Raw genomic sequence first — 12,462 nt, 5'->3', positions numbered from 1 at the left:
ATAAAGCATGCATTTATTAGGGGTCTTGACTACTGCTAAGTTCACAGGAGGGACTTCGATATTGGACAATATTATTATCAAAGATCTATTGACAATTCTGGAAAAATTATCAGTAGTTCTTTAAAATATTACTTTCGAACAAACATTTACAAATCATAATTTTTTTTTTTCGAATACTGACATATTATTATGGTCTTATAAATACATGAGCAAAAATCCAGAATTACATTTAATATTACACATTTACATTTATCAGTATTTATGAAACAAATATTATTTTACATTTAATTTAACATTTAATTTTTAATTAGATTAATAAAAAAGCTGGATTGAAATTTTTGATCGGTCAAAAAATATCGTAATTAAGTATATTATCATCTTTAATTTATTTTTTATGATATCAGTAAATTGTTGTGGGAATAAATTTTAATAAGGATTTTCAGACAATTAATTTTAAAATGGATAATAATTTTAATAAAAAATAGAAAAAGGATTAGTGGCAAAGGAAAGAGAATACTAAATCCCCAAGTTTTCCCTACGGATTTAACGAAATTGAGCGGATGGAAATTTAATTCAGCATACAATAAAATATCGAATGTTTTATCTTTGATTTTTTAATTATTATTTTTTCTCCTTTTTGCTGGTTATATTCCAACGAAAACGTATATAATGTTTGATTGTTTGCTTGGTAATACCAAGTTGGTATTATGCGGTTTACGTTGAAACTGTACAAATATAAAAAATTAAAATATTTCAAGCTGCTGTTACCGAGATTTTTTTCTATACCCAATTTCGACATCGAAACTGCTGCCAGTAAATGTGTCAGTTGTTATTTGTTTTGTTAATAAATACTGTGTAAACTTGTGAAATTTTATAGTTCACATATGCTGCATAGTTGTTTTACAAATTGAATATGAAATATTTGGTAGTTTTTTTGTTACAAAATAAAAAGTGAATGAAAAAAATAACATGCAATAATTTACTTGAATAAAATAATTAAAATAATTTTTGTCATGAGTAAAAAAAATATTATTTGGTTAGATTTTTTTTTGGCTAATATACACGATTATAAAAATGAGCGATCCTCATTTTTTAATATTTTTTTTTATCATTTTAATATTGACATATTTATTTTCAAAGATTATATATTATATTACGTTATACGTAAACCACAAAAATAGTATTTAATTTTTTTTTTCAATTCATTTTAATTTGTCTTTATTTTTTTCTTTAGTATTTTTTAATTTTTTTCATAAATTTATAATCAAATTGATTTACGTTTAGAACAATAAACACGAGATTTTTTACTCGTGGAATACCCTGTGTTGAAATATTTATTTTAATCTTTGTGGAATATTTATTATCATGCAAAATCAGTAAGCGAAAAAAAAAAGAAATTAAATTAGTTACTTAAAAAAAATATGTCAAATAAATTTCAGTGCAAAGAAAGAAATTTAATATTTTTTATATGAAAATCTTTTGTTTTTAAATTGAAATAAACTCAAATAATTTAAATAAAATATTCAAGTGTTTTTTAGGGTTAAAATAGGCCGTGTTTAAATATCGTATTTCCCTTTATTTTAATCTGCTATTTTGTTAATCTTTTACCCGAAAAATATATCAGTGTGGTTCCACCTTTTTCGTGTATTCTACTTCATTAATGCAGGATATTTAACTAAATTTTTTCATGAGCATACAATCAGGTTTCTGTGTTTTTATTTTTTCCTAATTACGATAAAAATAAAAAATGAATAAATAAAGTATTTGTATATCGATTATAAAGTACCGAAATTCTAACTAATCAGTGATATTTTTATTTATTATTTTCATTGTCAAAAATAATGTTGTAAAAATAGACTGATTTGTGTATACTTTAGCGGAGCATTTTCATTTGATAATAATATTTAAATTTATATTTAGACTAAAAAAAAAAATGTGATTTTTAAATTAAAAATAGTTAATAGTTATACTTATTATTTTTTTAATACTATGAAGCTTCACAAAAGTCTTTTAATTTTTCTAACAAATACATTTTGTATATTGTCTGTAAATTATCATTTGATGATTATTATTTCAATATTGAATTAGAATATATGCTGATACCATTTTAAAAGCAAGACTATATCTTTATATTTCGATGATTTAAATTTACGACATAAATCGACAATAAATCTTTTTCATAGATTTTTTTTGTCTTATATTATTTAGGCCTTTAATAAACAATTTGTTTTTACTTGATTATATTTTATAATTTTTTTGTTTTTTCTATTTCACTGCAATAGCAGTTATTGTTTTTATTCATTGTAATGTTTTTTTACAAAATAATAAAAATGTAATTATATATTAAACTCAATCGGACAATTTTTTTAAACCTATTTATATGAGGTTATTATGTATATTTTATATTTATTTATATTATTTATAATTTATAATCAATTTCGATGTGCTTAGTTTGCATCATTACATGCAATATATTTTAATGGGTTTCATGAGATTGTCAAAAATTCTTGATTTAATAATATTTGATCTTATGAAAACACCAATTATCGAAGAAAAAAAAAATTATAATTATTTTACTACATGCTCTATTACAGTCAATGTGTGTGTGTAAGTGTAAGTGTTTATATTTTTTTTTTTAAACTGCTACTACTCTAAATAAATAATCCATTCAAATTCCATTTAAATATAAATTATAAAGAACGACTAAAAATTAAAAAGAAAATTAAACAATTTAAGAAAAATTGTGTTTGAAAAATCATGGACAAACTGGAATGTTATGATGAATTTTTGATAATGATTTTCAATTCCTATGGCTCACTGTAGTTGAGAAAGTTCATGGTTTTTTTTTTGGTTTAATTCTCACTTAGTTGTCAATTATCAGTATTGTTTTAGAATAGAAAAAAAAATAACAATCCGTGTGCGTTTTTGACACTACCGTGCGTTTTTGTCATTATATCTTTGACATATACCTATATATTAATTTATTATGATTATACTGATTAATTATATATTATCAATTAGATGGGAGTATATACAGCTAAAATTATTTATACCTAATTCGTATACTCAACTAAAATATCTATTACGCATTTTAATAATAAAAAAGAAAAAAACAATTCACAAGTTTTGATGGGTTTGAATGGTGAATTGTAATTTAACCTATATATCTTCCACAAATTCTAATTGAATGAGTCTCAATTTGTGAAAGACCACATTAATGGACTTATTCTGATAAAATAAAATAAATGATAAAAACAGTAGGATTGTCATCGTATCGTGTTTCCGTATTAGTCATTACTGTCATTAGTTATATCCTCCCCATAAAAGTTTATTCAATATTTTTTCTGTCACAAATAAACAATATTATACAATAATGCAAACTCATTCAATAGTCATCAATATAAAAAGATACACTTAGCATCCCCATTTAAAATATCAAAAACAAAATGACATTTATACATAAAATATTAATAAATTAAAAATTAATAATCAATTAATTCATGCATTGTTGATAAAATATCAAACACAAATATTTACAACGGATATTTTTTTTAAACAGATGCGAAGACATTTAATAACGATAGTTTGAATTAAAATCTCGTCAAGTCAAACGACAATATTATTATTAGAATTAATTATGGTTGAAATGAATATTTTATTGTTGAATTTATTTGTATAAATAATATAATTGACATTCGGTCAACTGGCAAGCTAAAACGATAGCAACGAATATTAATTTATAATAATTTCTGAAAGATATAGGTATATATGTTTTTTACTTTCATAAAGTTGCGAGTTTATTAAATTAATTTTTCTTTTTTTTTTTAATTTATGGCTTAATGGAAGAGAATATATCTAGTAGATTTTTTTTTTTTTTCGAATATAATGCTATCGATTTGGTTTGACATACCCGAACCGAGGAGTAATCCATTTGGATATTATTAATATATATTTTAAAAAGCTATATATACTTGAATTACAATTCAAATGGCATTCTTAATTTAAACCTAATTTTTTAAACTATTGACTAGATTAAATGACTAGATTAATGATTTAATTTCTAAACAATTTATATTACGATAGAATTTGAACACTTATAGGTATTATAATTCTAATTATTATAAGTATTCTGAAGCTTCATAGTATTTTTTTAAATTAAATAAATAATTAAATTGAGAAAAATCAGGTTTATTTTGTAATAAAATACTTTGTACGAAGGTTAATGAATTAAAAAAATAATTTTTTATAAAATTCCATATTACGAAATGCTTCTAACGCCAAAGTATAGGAGGGTAGTATAATCGATATATATATATTTATATTTTGTTTATAGATTATAATTAATATTTTCATACCTGATGTACGTGAGTTATAGTTTTTTTTTTTATTGATCAAACTGAAGCTTGTTTTGGATGACTAGGGGATGAAATAAATAAAAAAAAGAAAAATAGGAAAATTGAGAGTGTTAGACATGTGAGAATGTATGTAATATCCTCCTGAAGTGTTGGTCTTTGTAATGAACACCTAGATGATATGGTTGAAGGATGTCTGATAGTTTTATCCCATTTTTTTTTTGTTGCCTCTACTATTTTCACACCAGCTTTTACGGTATAAATAATAATTATCAGTAAATTCTTGCTGTTTTTTTTTTAAATTTCAAAAGAAAAAAAAACTACGAGGAAAAAAAACATTGTCGAGATACGTGACAACATTTAAATGCTTGTATTTTTTTTTTTTGAATATTTTAAATATTGCAAATAAAATAACGCAACGAATTTTTTCCTCGTTTTTTTTCTTCTCTCTTTTTTCCACGATCTTTAATTTCCATTTTTAAAATTTTCAGCTAAATTAGCAAAATAATTTAAAAGCAATTCCAATAAATTTTTTTCGCACATCACTAATCACATAACTTGACACCTTATTTTTTTTTTATTTATAAAATTACGTTGTTGACGTTTTTTTTTCATTTTAATTTTTCACTTTTTCACTATGAAAATATTTTTAAAATTATTTTTACACTTATTGTTTTATTATTTAACTTTATGGACTAGATTGTTCCATGGCTTCGACAAAATCTCGCCGCCTTATTATGGCAAAATGCGTCATTTCAAATTTATTTTTTTTTAAACTTCCTCTTTCCAAAGTCCCCGTCATCGAATATCCCATATTGAAGTCAGATCTCGCCACATTTGATGTCAAATACAGCTATAAACATAAAAACATAATTTAAAAATTAATATATACAATTATACGGATATAATTATTACAAAAAATTTTAAATGATAATTAAATTGATTGATGACACAATTATTTTGATTATTTATTTATTTTTTTTCTTATAAAAACTAAATGATATATGAATTTTCAAAGCATGATTCTTCAAACCTTAATATGATCATATGAATTTGAAATTTGATGTTTGTGTTATATACTCTCCAGTGACTAGTCACATATTGCATGAAATTTGAAGCGTAGTTTCATCAAAATGTCTTGTTTATTGGGTTTAATATATGTTCAAAAACTTATTATCTAGCTTTTATATGTAACACTATGCATTAAATGTGCATATATATACATAAATAAAATATAAATTGTTGGAGGTTTGTGTATATGCAGTTTCTCATGGATCTTGATAACAGTGAAAATCCAGTAATGTTGAAAGGACACTCTTGGGCATCGTAATACCCAACAGTACAACATTGCTATACGTCCCTAAATATATACATGAAAACCATGTTAGACTTTTACACTGCGTCACATATATATATTTTGAATAAATAAATTTGTGTCTACTAAATATTTTCAAGCATTTTACTCTTGTATAAAACTTGACACAAGCTGAAAATATATTCATCAAGTAGAGTCATGTTTTCTCTTGACTCTTGCCTTTTTTTTCATCTAAAAAAAAAAACAATTAATTTTTTTAATGAAATAAATTTATATTACCTTGAAATCTGGATCGACGTTTTGTTTCTTAAAAGACCCAAGAATATTGAGGGTTCCAGGTCCAGTATCGACCATTTTACCACGTGTCGAATATCTATAAGCAAAATTAATGGGTGTTAATCAAAGTAAGGATCCCCCAATAAATTAAATTGTAATTAATTGCAACACTGTCACAGTGTTCGAAGCATGCAGTTATTTAATATTAAGCTGTATTAACTGGTATACATATTTTAGTAAACACAATACATGTACTTTGTATACTTGATAAATGCTAATTCAATGTACAGTATAACTATAATAACTACATCACACACATATCCCATTCTCGTATATAATCATGTGTGCTCGATTGGTTCAGTATACACTTGAGATGTACATAGTGAAGCTATTAGCTTGATATACATGTCTATAAGTATTTTGACATTGAAGATGTTTGAATATTCTGATGATAATAATAATAATATATTATTTTAATAAATTCAGTCTGGTAGATTGTTTATTTGAAAGAAATATATGTTGATGTGAGTCAAGAAGGGTTACGCATGACTTTATCAATTTGATAGAGAACATATCTAAGAAACTTTATCATATCAATATCCATGTCAACTTGTGCATAGATCATGAACTGTATAGGGTGAAATTTCTGTGCAGACATAAATGGATATATGGAAAGTGATGGAGGAGATGTAGATAAAGGATTTTAGAGGGTTAAATTTTGGAGTATGAGAGGACTTTGTGTGCCCTCACTTGATATTTCATTAGTGCAAGCTTTGCTAGAATGTCACTGATATTTCGTGTGTGCCCACTAGCTAGAGATGTATGTTTAATCTAGGGTTTCGGTAAATGCATATATATAAACATTGAAATGACTTGCTAATTTTATCTATCATCATATTGGAGCTTGGAATTTATATTGCTGAATTTAATAAATTTTTCATTGTATTAAAAATTATTAAATTGTTTTTTTATTTTTTTTGTTTCAGAATATGGAATATTGTGATTGACTGATGGCAGCTTAATTTGCAGTGGAATTTTGGTAAGTGAAAATAACAAATTCCATATTTTTTAATTTTTCTGAAAGACTAATTGGCATGCTATTTTCTGTTGAAGAAAATTGTGATGATTTTACTACGTGATTCGTCAAATTACGTATAATTAATTATTGACTAAAAAAAAAATTTTTTACAAGCAGTTTTATATAATAGCCGTACCAGAGTAATTTTATTAGTATTTATATATTTTTTTTTGTTTTGTTTTTTTAATCATTATTATTTGTGGATGAGGGCATTGTGACTTGTGGAAAAATATGAAATTAATTGGAGAACTCAAAATGCAAGGTGGTAAAAAAATTCGAAATTCGAAATCGTTATTGGCACCGATACGGGGAAATTTACGGGAAATACGGGGACAGTTACGGGTTTCACACACAATATAAACAGTCCTGCACACACAACGGTGGCTATGTTTACCGTAAGTTTTCACGTAACCTGTATAAATGTCCCCGTAAATTCCCCCGTATTCGGTGCCAATAGCGTTACCGAAAAAAATTACAGGGTTGTTATTTTTTTCCTAGCAATTGTATATAGTGGTTGTCATATTTTTTGTATTTTACCACTGGTAACACATGTGTGAATTGTGTAACATTGTATTACTCTTGGGTTTTAGTTTGAAGCAATTTTCACTATACTGTAAATTTTTTTCGTTTATTTTTATTTTTTGTTTATTCTATTGTTTTTTTTTGTCTATTATTTATATTTTTTTTCCTTAGTCATTTTATCTTGAGTATGAAATTTTATTATTCAACAATATATTTTCCGCTCTTGTTGACTAAATTTTAAGTCTATTGTTATTATAATTTATGTCATTTTTATTAATGAAATTTTTTGGCGCGTGCCATATGCTTTTATTATTATGAAAATGTAAATGCATTTGACAAATGCACATTTCAAGTTGGCTAGACATCGTGCGTCAGTTTGTTGACACATGATGAATTAAAAAAAATTGTGGTTTACCCGACGCATATCGTCTACCTGCTTGTCTCTTATATACCCTTGAATAATAAATTTTAAATTATTATTATCTTTCACATTTCTGTGAGTCTCTATGGGCATGTTGAATTCAATGACTCGTAGAAATATAATGAAAAAGAAAAAAATATTTTCAAAGAAATAAAAATGATTGACATCGCAAGATATTTAAATTTCCGTGATAATTTAATAACCACTTTGAGATATGATAGTTGAATTGATGGCTGGTACTAAGAAAATCCATCATCATGGAAATTGACATAATATGATACGAGACTTTTATATATATAAATAAAAAAAATATAAATAATAATGGTGAAAAGAAAAAAAATAAAAAAAAACTTTTGCGAATCAGTGTCGCGAGAAATGACGGGTAGCCCTTTGCACTTGTTCGAGAGGGTGGTATATCGCAGTGGCTGGATGAAAGGGATTGACATCAGAGTCAGGATATCCCCAAGGAATATTTCAACCCAACGATGATCATTAAAAGTTTAATCGTCTACTATTCAAGTGCAACTAGAAATCTACCCACGACAATCTCGTTGAAAATTTAACTGAGGTTAAACTTATTTTTGTTCATTTTTTTTTATTTTTATTATTATTCATTATAATAATAATTGAACAAGCTTGAAAACCCATTTTCTATTTATATGAAATACTATAAAAAAATGTTTATAAAAGTTTTTTATTTTCCAATTTTATTTTGTTTTAATCTATCTAATTATTATTTTATTTTTATTTCACTATTTTGCTATGTATTGGACACTTAATCTGAAGACCAGGCCCACGCCTCGTACAGCATGATACTAACAACACAATATAGTCCGAGTTAATGGTTTAAACCCTTCCACTTGTACGTACGCTTTTACGAGACTTTCTCCTTTCATTAAAATTTTAAACGGCTAACTTCCTCATCTAATTCTACTATTTTTTTTTCTTTTTCTTTTGAACGTTGCACCTTGGAAAATTAATCCTTTCTCACTTGAAGCTTTACGTGTACTAGTATCAACACTTTTGCCCACTTGCAACAGACATTTATAATGTATATATATATATAAACATGACAATAGAAAATACCCAGGGTAATATATTTTAGAAAATCCAAATAAGACTTGGACTCATGAAGCAGTTAAAACGATTCTCCAAGTAGAATAGGAGAATCCCTCGACCCATTTACTATATTCTCTCTATCTCTTATCGTTAAATTGTATTTTAAAAATATTTATAGTGAAATAACAAAACTCTAAATTTTACTTAATCCAATTTTACCAAGTAAATTGTTAATATTATTTTTAAAAAAATTAAAAGAACAAAATATAGGTCGATTGAAGTTAAAAATTCATATACATATGGATAGTTTAAAAAAAGCAAGAAAGCTTTTTTCGGTCAAATCTTAAACTATCGTAAAAGCACACTGGGAAATCCCTGGCTCCATTACTTATCCCCACTATAATATATATATTGAGTAGAAAAAAAAAAAACCATCCCAGTCAGACTCGTGGCGTATTTCAGCTTTATTTCTAAAGTCCAGGAAAAATAGCAGAGGGTTCAGAAAATAACAAACATAAAAAAAAGAAGTTGAAGAAAAACGAATAACGAGAGAAAGAATGGTAGGATATAATGGAGAATGGGAGACTAGACAACAAACGATAGTAAGCTCGATGGATGACTCTTGTAAATACAAACTGTTTACGTTAGATATTTTCACCCTTAACTTTCCAATGTATTTCAACATAAGTATGTGTATTTACGCGTAAATTTCTTTTTTTTTTTTTTTATATATAATTTGTTTTAGAATCAGACAGCTTGAAAGACAATAATTTTTTGGCTTTCAGTATAAAAATTAAATACAAAATAAACAAAAAAATAATGCTTTACCAACAGAAAGATTTAATCACAGCATAATCATCAAAAAAAAATAATAAAAATGTATGTAAATATTTTGATAATTTATTATTTTTACAACTAGTTAAAATATTCACAAACAAAAAAATTTTACTTGAAGCTTTTTGTTGGTAAAGTAATATATAAATTTGATATGTTTTTTGACAATAAATTTTATATTCTTATCACAAGCTATAGTTGAATGTTTGTTCATGTAGTAATATGAAACAAAAGCTTTTGCGCAGAGTTGCATCTAAAACAAGAGCAATGCTCATTTTGGTTAGAAAGTTAAATGAGTTATATATATATAAATATATATAGTTATATGTGAATTTGTGTAGGAGTCATCACAGCCCACATATCCGTTGATATTATTCAACAGGGAATACGCAGCCTAGTGCCTAACTTGCCAAGACAAATATATAGTACATATATATAGGTAAACTAAATATATACTCTCATATTTGGTAATTTGAGTCGTTCGCATGAGATAATGTTTGTTATATGTATGTGTGAACGAGAATTATTTAACTACACATACATATGTAAGGTATATTATATGCTTGATATAGATTTTCAAAGTCGATAAGAAACTCCTGAATTTCGTGTAACGACTTGCGTTATTCCAGTATGAAATCGGTATCGCGTGCCGTGAATTGAATACTCAACTCAAATGATCTTCGACTTTTGGCCATTATCATCTTGGGACATGACCTCGTAAATACAACTTGTGATAGAGTTGCGGATGAGCACATTCCACTTTATAGCTGTTTTGAATTGCCAATTTTATACTATAGTTGTTATACATATTTTTATATATTATTCAAGTTTTTTCTTTTATAATCAATACACACATGTGCACACTATTGTAAATATTAATATATAAAATTTTAGCAATTTAGTAAAAAAACTCCCATATGTGCAAGAGAAAATATAACAACAGTTGAAAAATTTAAGATCTTATTTCGTGGCAAGAATCAAATTAAAAATTTTCTCACTAGCACAGGTATCTCGTAGAATTTTACAACTATCATGGGAGCTATTTGTGAAAATGGTCAGCAGATTCGCACAAATACAACTGAAGATATTATCAGACGTTGTGGTTTTCTTTTTAAGAGACAGCAGGTTTTCCAATTTAAATGTCAATGTTAAATTTAGTAGTGCTATATAATGAATTCTATTTTTTCTTCATGTCTGTAAAATAACCTCACTATTTGACAATCTTAGAAAAAACAAAGACAAAGACAAATAAAAGGCAACATTTGGGTTTTAGTAATTCGCACTTTTGTATGCTACATGTTTTATACGAAAGCCATTACAAACGATCCCTCGATACCCACAACTATATGTATATAAAGGTTCAATCTAAATTGCCGCATGTCGACCATCAGAGCAGAAACGGAAATTAACCTGTTTCTTCTATCCCATATTGGGTTAATCAGCCAATCCCTAATTCTCAATTCCCCAAATAGTAACAAGAAAAAATTAGATCCTTTATTTTCTTTCTTTTATTTATTTTTTTTCTCGTATAACTACAGATTTTTTTTTTTTTTTTTTTCTACCTTTTTTAAACTCAATTCTTTATATATTTTATTATTTTTTTTTTTGTAAAAATTTTAGGCATGATTTTAAGTAGAAAGGTTTTTAACTTGCGACATTCAACTTGTAAAAGTTTTTCGTTATGTGAATGGCCCAAAGCGTTTTATATATAGTTTTTTGCTTGAGATAAAAATTTTTTTCAAAAGTTTTCTTCCGTTTCTGCGGTATGTTGGAATAAAAAAACCACCATAATATATATATTTAAAAAAAAAAGATTTATAAAATTTAAATGTTTAAATTTGCAAACTAAAATGATGTAAAAATGTGTTTTACGACAGCATGCAGTTTTGATAGAAGATGTAAAGTTTTTAGCCCATAGCAAAGTTAAAAACCAGAATGAGTACAACTGCTAGGAGCTATACCCACCTGGTGTACATATATTTTATGTCATATATATAACAATATACGTTTCTTTTGTTGAAGCTTTCACCCAAATATAATAATATAAAATATATATATCTAAAGCTATTATACAGTTTCATGCTACAGTCCAAACTAAATCATTCTCTCGGAAATATGAATTTCCATCGTCAGATATAAACTAAAAGAGCTTATGATCAAATTACCGTGAAAAATTTATGAATCAAGTGCAATATTCTATCATGCAATTATTATTATCAAAATAATAGAAATAAATATATTATTTTTTTTCAAATTGAATTGTAAAAAAATGATTTAAAATGACTAGATAAAAATTAGTGAAATATGATTGTATGGTTCCAACCTTCGCGAGCCAGTCACTTCAACGATTTTGCACATACTTTGACTCCACCAAAATGGAGTTACTGTCCAATGGGAACTACATGCGTTCCTTGCCCAACTTTCATCGGGAAAAAGAATGACCTGGAAGAAAAAAAAAATAATGAATAAAATAACAAATAAAAAATAAATTAAAAAATGATTGTTGATTAAATTTATATTTTTCTATATATAATAAATATAAAAAATATATTAAATTATTTATTTTAAAAATACAATATCGCGTTGTTTCAATCGTAAATTTTTT

At 25.7% G+C, this 12,462-nt stretch overlaps 1 protein-coding gene across 3 annotated transcripts in view; it reads right to left on the bottom strand.

Moving 5' to 3' along the window:
- Window positions 1-2,671: 2,671 nt before the first annotated feature.
- The window catches only part of LOC122857751, a 30,260-nt gene continuing 20,469 nt past the window's right edge, over window positions 2,672-12,462 (bottom strand). For all 3 annotated transcript variants that reach the window (XM_044160096.1, XM_044160114.1, XM_044160103.1), the window contains 3 exons: window positions 12,181-12,299; window positions 5,947-6,040; window positions 2,672-5,205 (listed from right to left, as the gene is read on the bottom strand). In XM_044160096.1, the coding sequence (XP_044016031.1) occupies window positions 5,041-5,205; window positions 5,947-6,040; window positions 12,181-12,299 (378 nt within the window). In that variant the 3' untranslated portion in view covers window positions 2,672-5,040. The remainder of the gene's footprint in view (window positions 5,206-5,946; window positions 6,041-12,180; window positions 12,300-12,462) is intronic.

Source organism: Aphidius gifuensis, linkage group LG1 (assembly GCF_014905175.1).
Source record: "Aphidius gifuensis isolate YNYX2018 linkage group LG1, ASM1490517v1, whole genome shotgun sequence".
Lineage (NCBI taxonomy): Eukaryota > Metazoa > Arthropoda > Insecta > Hymenoptera > Braconidae > Aphidius > Aphidius gifuensis.
The sequence above is the reverse complement of the archived record's forward strand: the minus strand, read 5'-3'. Positions and strand labels throughout refer to the sequence as shown.